This window comes from Neopelma chrysocephalum, unplaced genomic scaffold (genome assembly GCF_003984885.1).
Source record: "Neopelma chrysocephalum unplaced genomic scaffold, ASM398488v2 Primary Assembly neopelma1_64, whole genome shotgun sequence".
NCBI classification, from domain to species: Eukaryota; Metazoa; Chordata; class Aves; order Passeriformes; family Pipridae; genus Neopelma; species Neopelma chrysocephalum.
Genome location: NW_020897721.1, coordinates 6,633,023 through 6,654,569, shown reverse-complemented (window position 1 = coordinate 6,654,569; position 21,547 = coordinate 6,633,023). Strand labels below are relative to the sequence as shown.

The window sequence follows — 21,547 nt, the reverse complement described above, 5'->3', positions numbered from 1 at the left end:
CCTCTGCTGTATTCTCATGAATACCAAAGCTGTAGAATAAATATTGTTGACGTGTGTTGGCAAAGCGCTTTTATACTTGGATTCCTCATTAAATTACATTCAATTTGAGTTTTAATGAGCATAATCCATTTGATACTGTTGACCCGAATTCCCCCGAGGACAACTGCAGTTCTGAATTGATATTTGCATGTCTGAGTCGACTGAGTCACATTCAAAATCATGCCAGACTTCAAATCTCAAAAAAAAATCCTACTCCAGAATTATGCTGGGGGTTGTGACTAAGTTATGCTCCAGAAATGTATTCCTGCAACGCTTTGTGCCTCTTGCTGTACTTTAATCTTGTCACTGCCCTGGCTTACATGACATTTTGCTTATCTGCACACTATCTCTGTAAAGATCTTATGAGAACACTGACCATCAGGAAGCAGGAGCACCTTTCTGAAACTCATCCTCGGGTGCCTTTTCTGAAATCATATTTCTTCTCCCCTGTCATGCTCCTTAATCATTTCTCTTTTGCAATAAATCGTTGTTTCTCTCCCTGTTAGAATTCTTTCCTGTCATTCATCATGTTATGAGTACCTTTTTCTTTGAGAACAGGAAAAAAATCCCAGTAGATTTCAGGAAGCCTTTAACTCTTTTCCTTTCTCACGATGTAGAAAATAGAGAATTCTACCCAGAGTGCTTCTTTGGGAGAGTTTTCATTGATTTGTTTGTTTCAAAGTTTTGGGGTGCCTTAAAAGAAATGGGCTATTGGAAAAATGGAATTATCAGTGCTGTGAGTGTTTCAGTTTGATATATAGCGTGCCTGGAGAAGAAAGCTTTTGAAACTTTTCTCGAATTTGACCTGAAAACTATTTAATAGACAACAGGGACCTTGGAAGATTTCTGGAGAGGAAGTGGTTTTATTGAGTCATTGCAGAAGATCAACTGTGTGGTTCGGAGCAGGAGTTTATGATTTTGTTTGACCTTTGATCCCTGTGCTCACAGTGACAGCACAGGCTGAGGCTCTGCAGAGATGACATAGTCTTCAAACTTGTGTCTGTTGTTCCTTTGTGGTGCACCACTGGGGGCACGGGATTACCCACATAAAATAGATGCTGTAAATTTGCAGGTACAAAATGATTACTTGCACAGCAATTGCTGAGAGGGAAGGATCAAGCCATGAATCTTCCTCATCTCTTTGTTAAGGCCTTTGTGATAATTAAGAAAAAACAATATACTTGAGGACTCAGGTCAGTCAGTAGGATGAATTTGTAAGTTTGTTGTCTGGTACTGCTGAGAAATACCACAGAAGATCTTTAAAAACAGGCCATAAAAATGTGCATTTGGATATATTGATTCTGCTTTGGCATTGGGGAATGAAGGGGGGACTTCTTTATATCCTTCTGAGCTCTGCTTTCTATGATTCTAAATTCCCAGATGCATCCTCAGAGTGACTCTCTACCTGTAGATTTTTGGATAGGAAAAAATGTTATCAAATACAACCATGGCAGAACATGTTTTTGTCTCAATCCTTTATTCCGAGTGTATATCCAATTAAACCATTCGCTTCAGTATCCCACTGATTTCCTCATTTGTTGATTCACGCAGGAAGAGTGCTGCTGAACACCTGATTACATCCTTGGCAATGGGAAAACTATATATAGACAAACACCAAGAGTGCCAGCTCAGCATTCAAAAAACTTAAATAAAAGCCCAGAGCCAAATTAAGCTTATACGACGCCGCTCCCTTCAATCGCCAAATGCAAATATATTTCTCTGTAATTTATGTCTTGACAGATGATAATGAGTGTGAAAATGCTACTCAGCCTTGTGGAGAGCATGCCAACTGCACCAACACGGTGGGAAGTTATTTCTGCATGTGCATGCCTGGTTTCAAATCCAGCAATGGTCAACAAACTTTTGTACCTAACGATGGAACCTCCTGCGTGGGTGAGTTGTTACTGTCTGCCAGCTACCTTTACATTGTCACTCTTCTCTTATTGCTTCTGGTAATTATAGAAATCTAGCAAAATGCTTTCATATTTGGGAAGTTTGGAGTCTGGGTATAAAATTCCTATAATCTGCTCTGGTACAGGCTTAATATTCCGGTTCGGGCCCACACTTCTCACTGACAACACTGCAGCTGTTTTCAGTACCACTTCCATCTTGACTCTGCTTGCAGTATATTTAAATCCACATGTCACAGTTTTACACAATGAATATAGAGTTAAGGCAATATAAAAATCCTCAATTCACCCATTTATGCCACTGTTTCACTGATCTGTGAGCTAACTGATGATATTCTTAAAACAAAGCAGAGTGACAAAATATTCTGCATTCAGGTCGCTCTGGACCAGCAAAGTTCTCTCTACATTTGACCTACTATACTTCAAATATCTTTTGCTTGGAAACTTTGATTGGGATATTTTTGGTAATTTTTCAAGTCTGATCAAAAGCAAAGAGCGAGATCAATAGTTATCCTACCTCCCGTGCCTCTCTCTCTGTAGCATTGGATGGAACATGTTCGAGACTAAAGAGGAGGAAAAGTTCTCTGGAAAAATGTTATTTCTGAACAACCATGCAATCCTTTAGGATTTCCTTTGAATGGAAGAACTGTAGCTATTTCTCTTTTTTCGAACTCCTGGTAATTTTCTCTGTATGTTGCAAGAGTCCTCAGGGAATGAGAGAATGAGAAATAAATCTATTGCCCTTTACACCTTTATGCTGAATGTGTCTCCTTCTAGGTATGTCTCCTGTGAGCTTGTGAGTGCTGACAACCTCTCTTCTTACTGCTCTTAATATCAGCAGAATGGTTGCATATTAAGCCAGAAAGTGATCTAATCGACCTTTCTTGCCCATTGCTCACATCCATCTAAAAGTGCTCTGCTTTATCCAGCTGCTATGAATCCTTCTTAAATTAGCCTGGATGGAGGCTGTTAGCACACTGAGCTGTAAATATTCTCACCATTTCTGGTCCAGGTTTTGATTTTTGCCTTTCAGCCTTTCCTCAGCTCCAGTAGTTTGTCCTCCAAGTTATTTCTCTGACTGTTTTTGTCTCACTTTAACTTTTTACCATTAGTGTGATAACTTCTTTTTTCCCCCCCTCTTTTTTTTAGCGGGCAGATTGATCTTTTTTTATCCTCTGCTGGGATTTAGTTTAGCACTTTTGTTCTTCCTTTTGAAAATCCATATGGAGGAACCAAGAGCTTCCAAACTCACACTGAAATAAAAAAATTACCTGTGGGCACCTTTTCTGATTAAACAAGTGTACCAATTACTTTACCAAGATGTGAGTCCTAAAGACAACCTTGTGATCCACAATTAATTTCCTCCTTTATCCTTTATCGTGGAAACAATAATAGGATATTTTGTACCCAATGGACCAGCTACAAGTAGTAGATATGCCTTACACACAAACTGCTGAGAGTTGAGTATTTAGGGTGTACTACACACAGCTGGAGCAAACACCAAAGTTGTCACTGTAAATACAGTGCAAGCTATCCAGTACAAATTGCAGAGGTCAATAAAACTAAGATGATCCCAGGGAGGCAAGAAGCTGGAATGCTTTATTGGACTTACAAGTTCATATTTAAAGGGTGTAGGGTCTACATATTCAACATGGGGGGTTGCATATTCATTCTATTAAAATTGAGGGCTTTCACAAGGATAACACAAGGGAAAAACCCAGATTAACAAATTTTTGGGGTCTTAACAATTACTTCATGGGGAAAAAAAATGCATTTTATCTCAGGGGATTTTACAGGGGGGAACAGGTAACACAAAGGGAGAGATAAAACACAAAAGGTTTTCTGCACAGGTTTGATGAGATCAGGGCATGGTTTCTCAGGGCTTGGGCAGGGGACTCCAAACCCATGACATCAATGGATCCTTGTCTGGACTCTAGATGGAGGTTTTTTCCCAGTCTCTGTCAGCCCAAGGCTTTTGTTTCAACCTACCAGTTTGCTTTTTCTCATATCCAAAGTTTTTGAATCCAACACAAATCACAGCACAGAGCTCCCAGGTATTCATCCTACCCAAGTTTATAGGGCCCCAATATATTTCTAGATTCTTCAAAGTCTTAAATCTTGTTTTAAATGTATGTATATGTATATATATGTACCTGGCAGTAACTTTTTCAAAATACAGTGGTTGAATTTTGGGGAGTATGCTATTACACAGCCTGTTTGTTTATGCCATCAAAGCTGTCTGGACTTCCCAGCAGTGCAAGTCTGGTACATCACTGTGTCTGTGCAAAGCTCATTTCAAAGCCCATCTGAGCACACCTGTGTCCCTCTCCCTCTCTGGAAACTACAATAAGCTTCTAAGTACAAAGTGATTATCCCTCTCAAAGCAGTAGATCCAAAGAAAGCTTGGGACAACTGCTTTGAGAAGTGTCACTTCACCCTTAATCCAACCAGAATGCTGAGTTTGGAGTTGAGGGTCAGCAGTTTTTCATCCATGTTATCAGGTAGAATTGGTGAAGAGATGACAAAGAAACATACAGCTAGAGGAGGAACTGGAGGGTAGGAGGGGAAAGGGAGGAAAAGAGAAGAAAGGAAATGGAGAAGGAAAAAATAAGAATGCAGAGATGTGGTATTTCTGAAGATGATATTTTTCTGATGTCACAAAAGCGAGCTATTAAAATCCATTTTTTGATTTGTGTGAGAGCCGTGCTTTCCCTCAGACTTCACATTTTACGGAATGTTCGGCTGCAGATAAAAAAGCGGAATAAAAACCTGCTTTTTTCACCCCAGCCAACAGAGTAAAAACACGAAAATGGCCCTCTGTAAAATGAAAGTGCCATCCACGCCACTCTGCTTTTTCTGGGAACGTGCTATTAGTTTCCTTCAGGTATTTGTGAGAGCCCTGGGAAGGCACCCGTTCTCCATCCCATCCTTTGCTGTGACCAGGGAGCCGTCCAGTGGATGGGATCTGGCACTGTGCCACACTGCTGCCTTTTGCTTTTAGCTGTGCCATTCACAGCCTTTTTCATTCCTACTTTGTGTGTGCCCCTGCCTTCCACAGTGTGGAGACACGGGGAGGGAACATCCAGTCCTTTGCAACTGGACTTTTCAATCACTTGCAAGCTACTAATAAGCAGAAGGTATAATGCAGACATCAAGCTGTCTTGACTGACTGGTGAAGAATCAAAGCCATGTAGGTACAATCCTGTAATTGGCAAGACTGAACATAATAACTGTTCTCAGTACTTTTAATTTAATTGGAATTTCCTTGCCTGCTGCAGTAAATGAGGAGTGACAAAGCACAGAAATAAAATAAAAGGTTATAAATCTATTTTCACACTAGCCTAAGTGGTGCTGGTGATAATATTTTTCTGATTGGAGCTGCTATGAAAGCTTCAAAGTTCAGCTCCAGGATTTGTTTTGAATATTTACTGAAAGGCCAGGGCTTTTTTTTATGGTGCTGTGGCAAATGCTCCTCTGTTTAAAAAGCTGCTGGTCCTCAACCTTTGCTCAGGAATGCTGCTTGTGAAGACTGCTCCTGCAAGCCTTGGCAGCCCCACTCCTGCTCCCACAGCAGATCAAGGAGGACCGTTTGAGATCCTCGCCCCAAAGCCCCACTGAAATTGGGTTGCTGAAAGCACTGACAAGCTGTTTGTCTGCGTGTGGTCCAATTGCCTGTTTGGTTAAAAAGGCATAACTACAAAAATGCAAAGAAACAAAAGCCTTACAGCTCCTGCACACAGCATTTCAAAGCTCCTGGGATCTTAAAAGCTGCGTTCTTGTAACTGCCACGAATTGTTGGCTGCCCCTGACAATCTCATTGATTTAAAAGGGATATGAAGCTGATTAGTACCTTGCAAGATCAGGCATGTTGCCTTTTAATTTTGTCATCCAGAAGTTGGGTTTTTTTCTTCTGGAAACAGTAAATTAGATAGGCGTGATATGGACTCGTTCCATATGGGCAACTCAACTGCAGAGAGTCTATTTGCATATATTCAACAGAGTGTCTCTATCAGACATTAAATAGCTGTGCCACTGCCAGAGATGTGCCGTGGTGCTTGAGTTTCTGCTGTTGTTTTGGATAATCTTGTCTCTTAAATCTCCATTACACTTAATGTCTGACATAATCAAAAAAAATTGTAATTCTTGTGACTGCCCAATACTGGCAAATAATTTTTTTACTGAAAAGCAAAAAATATTGTCATAACTTCGAAATATTTGCATCAGTAAAATCCCACAGAAACCTGATGTTTAGCAATGGTGTTCTGAAAAGCATTCAAATAGTTATTCATTTATTTTTAAGTTATTGTAAGTTTTAGCAAAGGTTGTTATGAATTGTTAGTGTTTTTGCACTGCATTACATGCTGAATGTGTTGTTAAGATGTACGTGTCCTCCATGGAGCTGACAAGGCCAGAGAAACCTTTGGTCTGAGGCTGATGTTTGTTCTCCTTTTACAAACTGGCATTGTTGTGATTGTCACCTTTGCCATTTCAATTCATTCAAAGTTTCTCTGTCTTGCACAGTCACACAACAAGGAAGGGACAGGCACCCACTTGTTTTGAACAAAGATTTATAATGTACTGATGTGCGAGGTTATTTAAATGCCAAGAGTAAGAACTTCAGCCTTATGTCTTTAAATGACAGCATTTAATTATGAGGTATCCTGTGTGTAGCACTATATCACACTTTTTTCCTTCCCTTTTGCCAGATTGGTTCATGTATAACGTGATTAGTTCCATGATTATGAATACTGAGGTCACAAAAACCATACCAATGTGGATAATGCAAAACTCAGTGGTTTAAAGAGAAACATTTGCAGTTTGGGGCATTAAATATGGAAACAAACTATTGCCCTGATGCAAATAATCATAATTTAATCTCATATTGGCACCAATCCATTCCAACACACAGCTTCCTTGCTGGTTGTCCCTGCAGAACAGTGGTGGTTGTGCTGGGGAGAGCAAATGCACCTCCAGCCCCACAAATCCTTCCTGTCCCTGCAGGAGTTTGAATGGCTTCTCCATGGCAGCTTCTGGAGCTCAGGCTTAAAATACAGTATATGAGGTGCAAATCAGAGCCCAAGGCTCGTTGGGAAACACAGATATATGAAAGTGAGGTGGGACCTCAACCATCACCCTGAATCCCCAGAAAAGCCCTAGGATTGTGAGCAGAAGAAATGTTGGGACACTCTATTTATAGTTTATATTCATTTAAGTGTTGCCCTGTATCAATCAAACAAACAAAGCCCTAAAGCAAAAACAAAACAAAAAAAAACCAAACATCAAACCACACAACCATTAGTAAAGAATGTTCTCCAAAGTTACAAACAATGCTGTCCAAACAGGCAGGTTGCCCCCACATATCCTTCAGGTGGTTTTTTTGCATTCCTTAGATATACCCATAGACATACAGTTCATTTTTCCATTTTTCAATAATACCCTTCAATTGCTCCCTTTTGTTCTACTCCTTTTTGAAAACCACCAAGATTCCTGTGTCAAAAGCAGAGTGTGAAACTAGTTTTACATCCCAGTGGTGCATTTCCAGCCACCCCAGATCTGCTTTCTGTCTGTCTGTTCCTGACACCCATCTGGGGGTGCAGAGGCTTCCTGTCAATTCAGGCAGCTCTTCTCCTCCACTGATCCATTAATCACTTCCCCTTTTTTCACCAATTTCTTCCCAAAATTAAGAGTCATACCAGTTCTTAACTTGGTTTGTTGCCCTCTCTGGTTAATCCATTCCCCACACTACCTTTACTTTCCTTCAGTTCAGTTCTCAGGTTGTACCTTTAAACCTGCTCGTGTATCACTTCTTCATTTTTCAACTCTTTTCATCAGATATACGTTTCCCAGAGCTGTTCACTTTTTTCTCCTTTCCAGCACAGCACTTCACAGTCCATTACTTCATTCTTCAGAATTATTTGGTGTTGTTCCCAGTTTACTTTCTCCATTGAGTTATTTGATCTGTATCCTCAGCCAACCAAATAATGCAAAATAATCTGTATTCTGGCCAGGGAGTTAGTGCCCAGCTCCCTTAAACTGATCAATTCATGGATTCCCTTACTGGAATTCATTGGTTTTACTGTTGGACTGTGCCCCACCCAGTTAATGAACCTGTCTGCCTAATAGCAAACTATTTAGAAGCACAAAATACAGTTTAGGCAAATGTAATTTAAACATGGATTTAAAAAAAAAAAAAAAGAAAAGACATGCCAAGCACTTTAAAGGGCACAGAGTTTAATTCTTAGATTAATGAGATAGAGTGATCTTTTGCAGCATCTTTTCAAAGCTGCAACTTAAAAGAAAAGTCTGCAGGTTTAGGTTTTTTTTTCTTTTCCTAACTGAATCATAAAGCTGAGAAAATCTATTTAGTCTAATCTCTGAAAAATGGGTTTCAGGTGATTTGCATCATGCCAACTACTTTTTTTATGATAGAATTAATATGGTTTTAAAACATGAGCAATGTAGTATTATATAGTAATAAAAGTGGTGGTATAAAAATATGATCAATTATGATTTATCCTTCTAATCTGTAAGTATTATAATTGGCAGGGGGGTTCGCCATTATTAGCACATTTTTAGTTTTTGCTTCTTTTATTACATGAAATTTTATTATGAAACTGCTTGTAGTGTGTGGTGCTATTATCAACAAAACAGCAAGGTGTTAGCCTGTAAATACTTAATAAAAAATTCCATTTCTCACGATATTTGCAGATGTAGATGAGTGCAGCAACGGAGGAACTGTTGCCTGTGGAGATCATGCAAAATGTGAAAACGTGGATGGAGGGTTTAGCTGCTCCTGTAAGGAAGGTTATCAACCATCCACAGGAAAATTGCAGTTTAAGCCAAATGATGGCACTTCCTGCCAAGGTACATGATATTATAAAGGTTTATGTGTTATTATAGAGATACATCTTCTGAGAAACCCACCAGTGCCTATTTATCTTCAGTTAGATTAATCAGCAAGACATGAAAAAGAGGCAGGGCATCTTTTTTTTGCATCTACAATTCCTGAGAATAGAATAATTTTGTAAATGTATTTTTGCTAAACAGTGTAATGAAACCCATCTGAAATAATAGTTATCTCCTCACAGTTGTCAGATCTGTGTCCCTTTCTGTAAATTTGAGCTGTCTCTTAACTCCATCTGTCCAAGTCCCCTGGAAGGGGACAGTCCAATCCAGTGCTGTAACTTTGGCCAAGATAAAGTCCTTGTAATTGAAGTTTGAGAATGGGGTGCTGTGCCTTATGTGCATAAATTCAGAATACTGTTGGTTTGTGGAATGACTTAAACAAAAGCTTTTACAATTAGATTATATTGAATATAATTGCGTGGAATCCAATGCATAATTAGTTTCCTTTTATTTCCACAGAAAATCCAAAGGCCAAGTGTGAGTCATTCAAAGACTGTGTAACTGAACATGTTAATAGAACTTTAGCCAGAGTAAGTAGCATTGGTTTATAGATTAATTTCCAAATCTTTTAATTGTTTCTCTTTGAAACTGCTATTTCAATTATAATCGTTCCTAAACAGCTTTTAACAAGGACTTGGAGCATACAATTGAACTTAAGCATGTTTACAGAAGTCTTTTCAATAATTTCAAATTATTTGAACTGGGTTGTGTGTTCAAATCATGATAATAACTTGCTGGGAATCTGCATGTTCTGTTTCCAGCAAAGTGAATCATGATGCATGAAAAATTCAGAAGTGTGGTAATCACTCAGCTGTTTCTGTAATTTCTGAAGTTACACACTGCTGCATTTACTGATGTGCAATTATTTGCTTGTTCAGAAGGAAAGGCAGCAAGATAGCTTGCAAAAGTAATGTCAACAAGTGACTAAATAGAAAAGGGAGCCATAACAACTTGGTGTGCTGGTTTATTTACTCCTCAAAGCATATTGTGTAAAGTGATACAGAACTTGTAGAAACAAAGACTCCAGGCTCATTTTTTTTTCACAGAAACAGAGATTCCTGAAGCAAATTAAAAAATATATTAGTTAATGCACTACTCATTAGTCTGCAGCTACATTAGTGTCTATTTTTAAAGGATAAATGAAGCATAAGCATAAATAATTTAAAACCAACTGTATATGTTTGGATTTGATATTAAGCAACTTGCTGAAGTTACTGGGTTCAGAAAGATATTAATTTAAAGACTGTTATTAACCTAGTGTTATATATACATGGTGTTAACATGTTTTCTATGTTTACCTGCAATGTAACACTTATATCAAATATAATATATGGTTATCACACTTAGGTGCAAAGGCATGGTAATGCCACAGTAGGATCTTAGAGTGAGATTTTTTTTTTAAGTGTATCATTAAACTAAACTTAATAAGTCAAAACACTTTAATTTCATGTAAATGACTGTCAGATTTTTAGCCTGGTTTTTAACCTGTGCTCTAGGTCTATTCAGTTGCAGTTAAAGACAAAGCAAGGCCTGTAAAAGCTGCTCAGCAGCAGACAGATTATGGATCATACAAAATCAGATGTTGGAGGTTTTTTGATTAGATTTCAGTATTCTGAATTAAGAATTTTCTTATTCAGCCACGAGACTGAAACTTGCAAGCTTAATCTTCATCTCACCCTCTCTTGCCTATACTTTTAAACTAGTTGTTTGATGTAAGTGCATTTAGCATTTCATAAGCTGAAGCAGTGAAGGTGAAATAGGCATTACAGTCCACTCAACCAGCTCTTTATAATTTGCACTTGACAAAAAAAAGCACTAAAAAATATACAAATACTGTACATCTGCTCCCAATTCTTCAGTTAAAATTTAATTAAAAAGTCAACAGAATGATCATATCGCTGATATTGAATTGTTTTTGCAGAACATTTACTAATTCACTTTGGGACATCAGGATAAATAAAACTGAGCTGCAGTAGGGAAAAGGGAGTGTAATGATAGCACATGACTGGTTAGGGTTATGCTAGACAGTATTTTTATAGGTCAACCTGCTGATTCAAGTAGTGGGGGGTTTTATGCACAAGTGCCTTAAAAACCAGAGTGATAATTCACAGAAATCGGTCGTTCGCACCGGGTTTATTTTCAACCGCAGAAATACGAGTTTGCTTGCTTTATTAATACGTGAGTTCTGGCATTTTTCAGATCAGTCACTTAAAAACACCTCTGGAGATGCTGCAGGAAATCAATAAAAACACTTTGGGCCCACTTTCACCCGTGGACGTGGTTTCCTACGTGGAAGCGCTGTCGTACCCCCCGTGGGACGCCGCGCGCGACTCCGACAGCGAAGCTCTTCCTAACACCACCATCAACGTGAGTGGGTCAGGCCTTGGCTTTGTGGGCTTTGTCCTCGTTCCACAGGTAGTGCCTGACTCTTCTCAAACTTTTATTTACAGGTTTTGGTCAACACCGTGAACAATTTTTTACAAAAGGACAAACTTCCAGTCTGGGAAGCTCTTCCTGTGGACAACCAAAGGCAGAGCCTGACTAAGCTGCTGCACACTGCAGAGCAGGCAACACTTCTCGTGTCACAGAGCTTCAAAAAGACAACACAGCTAGATGCTAATGCAAGTGACATAGGTAAGATAAAGAAAATTAATCCAAGGTACACTTTAGATGTGGGTTGCACCGAGGAGTTTTTCAGCGCAATTATGAAGATTAGAGACGGTGTCGTGTGAAAGACACAGGTGTTAATTTGTATGATTTTCATAACTAACACCTGACTTTCAGTGTGGGTATCATAATTTTCAAAGGCTGAACGTTTGAGTCCAGAGCCCAGAAAAAAAATGGGAGTCTGTGGGAAGTTGTTTTCAGATTCTCTTTCAATCTCTCATTATGGCCACACTCATGGTGAATCTGGATCCTTTTTCTAAGCACAAAATTAACCTATGCATAAAAAACACCAGTGGAATGAAAATTGGACTTGCTCTATACAGATTTTTTTACTCTTTTTCGTTCAGTGAAGGTATTGTAAGTGAACTTTGAATAAGGATTGTACTTAGTGAGTTCAACCTTGAGTGGCTTTCTGTCAACAGAAATTTCTCATTTTAAGAGGAATTCCACAGGAGGAGAACTGCTTGGTCTCAACTGCAGCATTTTGCTCTCCTACCTTCTACCTGTGAGCTGGTGTCTTCCCACCAATAGCTGCTGGCTTTCCTGTGGCAATAATGGTTTTACCATTCCTTCACTGGGAGCAGAGTAAGGCTAACACCAGCCACTGTTGAAAATCCTAATAAAGCATTGCTGACTCCTTTGTCAATGGCCACACTTTCATCTCTATTTTTCTGAATGTCCCCAAACTGCATGTGATCTGATTTCTTACTTCAGATTTAGCACAGTCCTTCAGTGCCTCTCACTGGCTTGCTGTTTTAGAAAATGAGTTCATGAGAAAGATTCCTCCCGTGGTCTCGAGACAGGTCAAACCACCAGTTCTTCCCTCACCTCTCTGAAAATAAATCACACAGAGTGATGAAAAATAGGGGGAATGGGATTTTTTCCATGGCATGGGCTCTGTAGAATCAGACTTAAGCTGGTGTAGGGCACTTCTGGGTCTGCAGCAGATGCAGAGCAGTGCCAGGTGCTGCCTGTGAAGGCTCCCTGCTCCTCACTCCCCTCACCCCACCTTCCCCAACTCCCTTGTTGGAAGCTGAGGCTGGGAAGGTCAGGAGGAGAGGATTCAGGTGCAGGTTCTGGTGGCATTGTGGGTATCAGCCACCAAGGTGATAGAAAGAGCTGATAAAGAGAACAGGGAGGAATTTCCATATTGAAAGGTTAATGATTTTTTCTGCTTATTTTTGTTCTAAAATGATAAACTGTGTGTGAGCTCATTTCCAAATTGGACCCAAACACCAACACTTTTTGTTATTGTTTTTCAGCATGAATAAATTTGCCACAGGTCTCATGTGCCACACATAACTATTTTGGGACAAGACCTACAACATTACGTCTCTCTCTCTCTCCACTGCTTTTTATGGTGCAAGCCCTTGAACTATGAGCTTTTCAAAACTCCAGCCAAATAAAACTATTTCTTATGCCCTGACAAACATTTTCTGACAGCTGGTCTATTGAATAGCTCATATTATTTTTGTGTGCTGTGCTATAAGCAATGCAGATGGTCTAGCTTAGTGATATTCCTCCATCAGTCAAGTTTTGGATTTGTTTGTTGTTGGTTTTTTTGTTTTGTTTTAAAAAAGGAAAAGGCCTGATTGACTTTTTTTTTTTGTTCCCATCCCGGGTGATTGAAACTCAGCACTGTAATGAAGCAAGTTAAGAGCTCAATGGCCTCTAATGTAGTTTTTGTCCTGAGGGGTGATGCTTGTTTGTTTGCTTTCTGACAAGACACATCATTAGTTCATGGTGCAATGTGCATTTGGTAGCGTGGATAGATAACTATAAAATATATACTCTTCAAAAATTGGCTTTTATCAAATGTTAGTATTCAGTGGAGAATTTTATGCTTTGCTTTTTATAATTGTGATTTGTGGCTGCTTTCAGAAATGCATTTTTAATAAAGCAATAGCTCTTCCCAAAGTAACCTACATTGTTTTTTCCAGTACCTAATTTAAGGCAAGGTAAATAAGAGACCATATTTTTCATGGAAAGAGTAAAAAGTATGAGAGCAAAATGTATGCATGAAAATAAAAAAACATAGACGTTTAAACAAACACGTTATACTAATAGCATTTTTCTTGAGATATTTTGCACAATGATGTATTCTTCAAATTCACAGTAATTATGCAATCCAATAACACATTTATTAACCCAACTGTAAATTATGGTAGACCATAGTGGAGCTGTGATTTGCACTGCATTTTTCTTCTTTTACAGCACTCAAGGTTTTTGCTTTTGATTCACACCACATGAAACACATTCACCCTCACGTTTACACCGGGGGAGATTACATAAAGATCTCGCCAAAGAAGAGAAAGGAATCTCATCCTAATGGTAAGAAACAAAGGTTAGAGAGTAGGGGGGTTAATAAACACCTTGGATAGACTTGTACCCTCTAGCAAATAACCAGATGTGCAGTTTGCCAAGACTGAACTTCAGCACTGCTTAACCACAAAGGAGACAAGGGATTTTTCTCACCATTTCTCCTGCCCCTTTATTGTCTCAGGACTGATATTTCCAACATTTCCAGTGGTACAGTGAGTATCCAGTGAGTTTTCACACTGGATGTTGGTACCTGAGCTTTATCCTTTGCTCAGCCATAGATCTGCTGTATGACTTTGGAGTGGCCCCTTCAACTCTCTCTGCTACTTCTCCTCCAAATATTGGTGCATCTTTTCCATTTAGAGAGTAGCTTACTGGGGCAAGAACATGCAATCTTCAGCACCAAAACCAGCAGGACCCAGGTCTGACTTGGACCTCAGAGTGCTACAGAAAGGTCTTACAACTACTGTCAGCACTTAAGATAAATAAATGTGTTTAAACAGCTCTGGAATTAAACCACCTCACAATAAACACAGAAAAGATTTTTTAAATCTTCATCTTCCATCTAATCTGTATCTCCCCGCCTATCAGTATCTAAAATTGTGGTTTACTTTGATACCAGGGAGAAAGTCACTACATTTTTTAAGATCATCTTTTAAAATACATTTTTCCTTAGTTGTCTTCCACAGTGGGTTCACTGTAACGGGAGTCAAAGCAAGCCAGGTACTTCAGAAAGGTCCAATATTTACCTCAGGTCTGAGACATTTTAGTTGGTAAGCCCTGACACCATATGTGTAACCAGTTGCAGAACAGCAGCAAGCATATGTTATTCTAGGAAAAATATATGTGCATATCTCCAATTTATCTCTAATATTTCCAGTGCAAACACGCAATTTTATTTCTAATGCCAGTTACATTGTTTTAAATAAAGCTATATTTCATTGTCCCTAAAACAGTTTTATAAGTATTCCACAAAGGTTCCATCTGCTTTGCATGTTTTATGCCACAGCAGCAATGATGTCTATTGTTTATTGTTTCCTTAATGTCTTCAATTTTGTTCCTCTATAAAAAAACCCACAAAGCAGTGAACATGGTGTGTTTGATTGATAGGCACGGTCGCTGTTGTCTTTCTGCGGTACAGCAATATTGGCTCCTTGCTTTCATCACCTCAAAACCACTCCTCAAAAGATCCTTCAGAGCAGAGACAGACAGTGAGCTCATCAGTTATAGCTGTTGCAATTAGCTCAAACCCACCCACGCTCTATGAGCTCGAGAAAATAACATTTACCCTAAAGTATGCCAAGGTAAGGGTTTGTTTTGTTGTTTGGTTTTTTTTATTATCAGCTTCAAATAAAACAAAGCATTAGCTAATCATTTTATGTGATGTAACCACACCTGCAGCGTGTGATAAACTGAGACATGATTCTGTTGTTTGCTGGTTTGAGGTTGCCATTTATTACTCTAATAATATTAATCTCAAATGTGACATCCTAAGCACAATATATACTAAATATGATACAGAGGAAAATTGCTCTGGGACTAAAATAAGGGCAACAATATCATCTTTGTTGGGTTGTAGTATGGATAAAATGTAGATGCCTGAGTCAGAGAACATCACAGGATCTTGACTGTTCTGTATTTAGGTGGGGTTTTTCCTGAAAGTTTATCACACATTTAAGCATGTATACCAAAAAAAGGGAAGAAATGCTTCAAAGTTAACACGAAAATTTAACCTGCAGTTAGGGGGGGAATAGCAGAACCTATAGTTTTGAAACTTTGTTATTTCTGAACACATTTATTTAGAACTGAGAGGTTTACTTCCAGCAAATAAAGATTTTTGCTGGCTTCACTAATATGTGAAGAATCACCTTACATAGCACAAGGAATTACCAGAAACTTAACAAGAAAACAACTCTAGGGAGGTGAGCGGGGAGACAAGGTTCTGACCTTGGTTACACAGCTTTTAAACTTGTTACTTGCCTTCTGAGTTAGAAATCACCCGTATTTAAATTTACATATATTTATAAAGCCTATAGTACAGTGGGGACCTTATCTTTGACTGGATTTAGTGAGCACTAACTGTACTAAATAATACTAATGGTCTTGCTCATCACTGTTGTATGGCAGGTGATACAACAGGTGTGGTATGAGCCTGGCTTTGTCCCAGATTACTTTGTAAAATGAACAGAATAAGTCTCAGTTTTTGGACTGCTGGTTTGGAATGGCCCATGAGTAGGACAAGCAATGTGGCTCTAACCTTGGAGTTTAGTCCATGTTCAGCAGGTGCAAGCGTATATTTAACAACGTTTTCTGTAGGTAAAAATTCCAACATCTTTGCAGGTGCCAGAAGAGTTCAGTAATCTGATTAGACTGCATGTTTGGTGGGGGTTTAGCTGCGTGGATAAAAAGCTTCCATGTTTTAATTGCTTGGAACAGGCCTTGCAGAATGTGCCTTTTGTTTCCCAACCTTCCAATGGCAACAAACAATTTTTAATGAATTGCTCTGGCTAGCCTAAGAAAGGTCTCTTGATGGGAAATATCCTGCCTTTTGCCATCAGTAAAACATCTTGTTTCTGTTCCAGACTGCAGATAAAGACATTAAATGTGCATTTTGGAACTACTCGGCGGACACAATGAATGGCAACTGGGCTACAGAAGGCTGTGAGCTGACACATTCCAACTCCACTCATATCTCATGCAAATGTAATCATCTGACTCATTTTGCTGTTTTGATGTCCTCAGGTGGCTCTGTTGTAAGTGCCATTTTAATTTAGTGTTTTACCTGATACTTTTCCCTGTTTTCATTCCTTGTGTTTTTATTTTGGTGCAACCCACGTACCTTCCCCCTTTAGGTTGTCTCTTGGTTTTATTCAGCAAACACGCAATTTATTGTGCACGGAGCAAACAAAATTCCTCCCATATGTGTTTGAATTTCCTTATGTCCTTTCTGCAGTATTACAGAGCAGTGATGCAGCAAAGTGTCTTGTTCCAAACACACAGTCTGTTGTGCTTATTTTTGGAGCATTGCTTTTCATTTTAAATCCCACTTTAAGACTGCTGTGGGATTTATCTGCCATTCATTGGTGGTCAGTAACCATATGGCCTTGAATTTCTCTCTCACAAAACTTTTACCACCCATTTGTCTGACTTTGGCATCTAAAAATCTGCTTAAAAGTCTCTCCTGAGAGTTTGCAGCGGCATAATCAATTTGAAGTTTATGACTATTAAACGTGGACACTCACAACCGGCACAAAACTGGGAGAATGACCACTCAATTTGTGTCCTTCTTATATCAAGAAGCCCCACAGATTTCCAGGATCTCAGTGGGGATCTGCAGGAGCTTAGGTCCTGCCTCAGGAGGCAGCTTTTTAACAGAACTGACAGCAAGCACAATATTAGCATGAATATACTCTATTGAGGCAGTTCTCTCACACTGTGAGTTTCATGCTGATAGAGGCTGTTTCCTGCTTGCTAAATAGCATCCTAAGTCTCCAGTTCAAATTTAAAACCTTTGCAGGTACTTATATAGTTATTTTGAAAGGAAAGGCTGGGAGGTGAATAATCTCTGATCTTTTATTTAAGAAAAAAATACTTAGAGACATTTCATGGCCAGCTGAATGCTCTCCTTTTGCTGATGTGCAGTCACGTATTTCTGATGTTCTTTGTGACAATAGCAAGAGGCAAAAGAAACTGTATTCTTACACAGAAAATATTCACATCCCCTATTAAAATATCCTGTGTTTCTTTGGAGAACGTTCACGTTATGTATCTGGAATAGCATTTGCTTGAAGTGATTGTTATTTCAGAGCCTTGTTTTGATCATGTTGCAAATTCAGTAAGACAGTTATTCAGTTTTGCTTATCTAAGTCACTGCTGTGATAAGTCCTTTTATATTAGAAAATGTTCATGTCATATTAATATATGTCCCACTGCCAGTGTATTTGTCATTCACTAAAATGATCTGATTTTGAAAATCTTATTAGGAGATACTGATGTTAATAAAAAGTTTTGTTAAGAAATATCAGAAAATGCAAGAGCAGAATATATACAGTTTATTACTAATTTCCCCTAGAATTATATCTGTCTCACCAAACCCCAGTACTTTTTGGATTATCCAAAGTGTTCATTTCCACTGAAACTCTACAAACAACTTTGATTAATATTTTGTAGAAAAGAATAAAAGAGCTGTATTATAGAATGAGGTCTTTTCTTGAGAAGGTATAAAGCTGTTCTTTTAAATACTATATTATAATTTTCCCCCAGGGTGTTACAAATTATAACATTCTTACAAGAATCACTCAGCTAGGAATAATTATTTCGTTGATTTGCCTCTCCATGTGCATTTTTACATTCTGGTTCTTCAGTGAAATTCAAAGCACTAGAACGACAATCCACAAAAACCTCTGCTGCAGCCTTTTCCTGGCGGAACTTATTTTTCTGATTGGAATTAATATGAACAATAATAAGGTGGGTAGTTTTCACTCGTGTCTTGATTTTGTGTTGCAAAGGAAATATACAGTATAATATGTGATCCTGTCTGTAATAATCACCCACATTTCCTACCTACAGCAGTGACCCCGACTTCCCAGCACAGTACCAGGAAATAAAAAATGGTCATTTAAGGCAGCAGGGCCTTCTTCTGAGCTTTTCAGAAAGCTGAGCTGTTGATTTTTGAGTCGCAGATTAAATAAAATTATGCATAAATTATCAAAATACCCCTACTATAAGTGGCTGAATAGGATTTAAAATTAATTGAAGAAATGTGAGCTGCTATCCCTGAGGTAGCATTCCAGTATTGATTGATTGAAAAATATCATTTTTGTAACAAAAGTTATTTCAGAAATAACTCCTTGTGATGCAATTACAAGGTGATAGCAATGTAACTGTGATCAAAATCTTAAAAATGGGCTTTTTGTAGATCAGCATGTAGACTACTCAGCTATAGGATAAACCTTGTCAAATCATTTATACAGTTTTTCTGGGGAGACATATACCAATTGTAAAAATTGAATTATTTTTTATCTTTTTTATTTTATTTTATTTTATTTTATCTTTATTTTGCAAGTTGCTACAGAAAACACTAATGACCAAGTGTACTCATGGGTGTAGGCCCAGATCTTGTCAACCATTACAAATGGGCTGCTGAGTCACCACTTCAGAGTCACTCGGTTGCTGAGTGTGTACTATTATAATATCTTGACAAAGGCACATTAATAGAATTATGACTCTTGTTTCTCTGATTGAATTTCCAGCTCTTCTGTTCAATTACTGCTGGATTGCTCCATTATTTCCTTCTAGCTGCTTTTGCTTGGATGTGCATTGAAGGCATCCACCTCTACCTGATAGTTGTGGGAGTCATCTACAACAAGGGCTTCCTGCACAAGAATTTCTATGTCTTTGGCTACGTCAGCCCAGCCGTGGTGGTTGGAATTTCAGCTGCACTGGGATACAAGTACTATGGCACCACGGAAGTGTAAGTTCAGTTTCTGTGTCCAGGTCATCCCACTTGGCCCCAAATAATCAAAATAGCACGTTTCAAGGCGTTTTCTGCTGTTTAATTTTCAGATGTTGGCTCAGCACTAAGAATAACTTTATATGGAGTTTTATAGGACCGGCATGTCTAATAATTCTTGTAAGTATAATTTTAATTTTTTTATTGTAGTACATAAAACCGATAATAAAAGGTGTTTAATAATCACCCACCCACTGCCAGCATAGATGTGAGTGCTAATTATAGGGCAGAATTGACTAATTTAGTCCCTTTTATAGTGCCTCTAAATTATTTATATGCTGTACATCTAAATACTTTACTAGTCTGAAAAACGACTGTTTGACAAAAAAAGCTCAACGTAATATCAGAGGGGTTTTTTTCTTACTCACTTTCTTTCTTTTATCCCAATGGCTTGAAGAATTCTGTGAAGCATTTCTGTTTTTTACAGAGAAGCATCTTTGTATGTTGCTGGCATCTCAGCATGGCTCAGCAGGAGGTGTGCACAGGCACTATCCTAGCAGACAGATAATCTGGTTTTTCAGATGTTGTGTGACTTAATCTCTTATCAGTGATCGGTCATCTTTGTAAGATTAGACTGTCATCTCTGTGGTTTTATCATTGGCATGTACCCTGTCATCATCAAAGCCATTTTGAACTAAATTGCGACGTCAGAGAAAAGAACCCACTATTTCACAGGGGCAGACAAGTCAAGTATTGATAGCCCTATTTCAGCTGTGAAGAGGGCCTTTTTAATTCTTATTGGAAGTGGTTTCAAACCTGCGAATTTGGCAGGTATTATATGTTCAATTCTGAACCGAGATGTTTTTGGGGCCTTGGGAGCACTTCTAAGTGCTATGAAGTTTAAGGAACCATTCCAGCTGTAATGGGGCATTATTGTGTATGACTTTGTTGACAGTGATCTGGCAATAGCTGGAGATAACAGAAGGAGAAGGTACAATGGTGAGGCTTCGTGACATCTGTGGTCAAGTCAGTTATAAACCTTTGTTGCTTTTTAAGCTGTTTGGTGAGAATGTGAGGATTTGTAAAAAAAGAGAAGTGGCAATGCCTAACACATACAGCTTTGTAGTAAAACTTTTTTCTTTCAAGGCATTAGACATTTCAAAGCTTGATAAAGTATCAGGTATAATTCTGGTCGAACTCCCCCCAGATTCCTGCTGCAGACTGGGGACAGCTGGGTACAGCCTACCAGGGGCAAGTGCGAGGTGATGCCTCCCCATCTCACCCTCCTGGTGAGAGCAGCAAATTTGGAGAGGGGTGAAACACTGTGACCTCCCTTGGCTCAGTGCTTCTGGGTTCAGATAGCCCTGATGGCCAGCAGGTTGCCACGGTAAAACAAAATCATGGGGAGGCATCATCCTTTATTAGGAAGTTCTTAGGATTTTTAGGTTTAAGTTTACAGTTTCCTGTAAACTTACCTCTTCATTCCACGGAGGCAGCAGGGCGGGGATTTTTCTGTTGTTTCTCTCATTCCTGTTCCTCATCTACCTTCAAGTGAAGATTTATGCACTGTGATGTATCCCTGCATGGTTAGCACGAGAAAACTGCATTATCAGAGCATACAAAACACCCCAAGTGTGTGCATCTGTAACCTTGTTTACAGCTCCAGCCGAGCTGTGCCCGGTGGGGATCTCGGGGACACAGCAGCTCTGCAGTGGCTTTGCTGTAAGTCTGCCTGGCTGCAGAGGCAAATCCTGCAAGCTGGGCTCTGAGGCCTGTAGCTGTTCTTTGAGCACTCCAGATCTTCCAGCAATCCCTGAAAATTAAAAGAAAAAGGAGAGGTGATAGAAGCTGATACAGGCCTGTGTGCCAATGCATCCTATGGATGAGGAGAGCAGCCAGGCAGTCTCTTCTTTTTCCCTCACTCCTTTGCCTAAGTAAAGCCACACAAAAGAGCTGTAGCTGGACAGCAAAGAATCCTGTGGTTGTTCAGCTACTTTTTGTGTGTTATAGAAATATTTTGTGCAAACTCGTTTTCACAGTATTCACATACCTTTATTATTGTCTCTTCGTAATCACGCACCGCTAGACCCGGGGGGAAAAGGCAACCTGCTTACAGCAAGCTGCTTCAGCTGCTCTGGGGGGGGGGTGCTGAGGGTTTGGACAGCTTGTTTTGATGGAGTGATAGCAAACTGAAGCCTGAAATGCAAGAGGGATGTTTTCAAAGACTGCAGGGAGCTAGGTAGTTTGCCCACGC

General features: G+C 39.1%; 1 protein-coding gene across 1 annotated transcript in view; it reads left to right on the top strand.

The window, feature by feature from the left end:
• Positions 1 to 21,547, top strand: part of ADGRL4 (adhesion G protein-coupled receptor L4) — a 77,471-nt gene that overhangs the window by 38,779 nt on the left and 17,145 nt on the right. Inside the window, exons 3-13 of the mRNA XM_027683184.1 lie at positions 1,780 to 1,932; positions 8,658 to 8,813; positions 9,315 to 9,385; positions 11,055 to 11,222; positions 11,306 to 11,489; positions 13,737 to 13,853; positions 14,952 to 15,145; positions 16,424 to 16,594; positions 18,105 to 18,308; positions 19,094 to 19,314; positions 19,407 to 19,473. Of these exons, the coding sequence (XP_027538985.1) occupies positions 1,780 to 1,932; positions 8,658 to 8,813; positions 9,315 to 9,385; positions 11,055 to 11,222; positions 11,306 to 11,489; positions 13,737 to 13,853; positions 14,952 to 15,145; positions 16,424 to 16,594; positions 18,105 to 18,308; positions 19,094 to 19,314; positions 19,407 to 19,473 (1,706 nt within the window). The remainder of the gene's footprint in view (positions 1 to 1,779; positions 1,933 to 8,657; positions 8,814 to 9,314; positions 9,386 to 11,054; positions 11,223 to 11,305; positions 11,490 to 13,736; positions 13,854 to 14,951; positions 15,146 to 16,423; positions 16,595 to 18,104; positions 18,309 to 19,093; positions 19,315 to 19,406; positions 19,474 to 21,547) is intronic.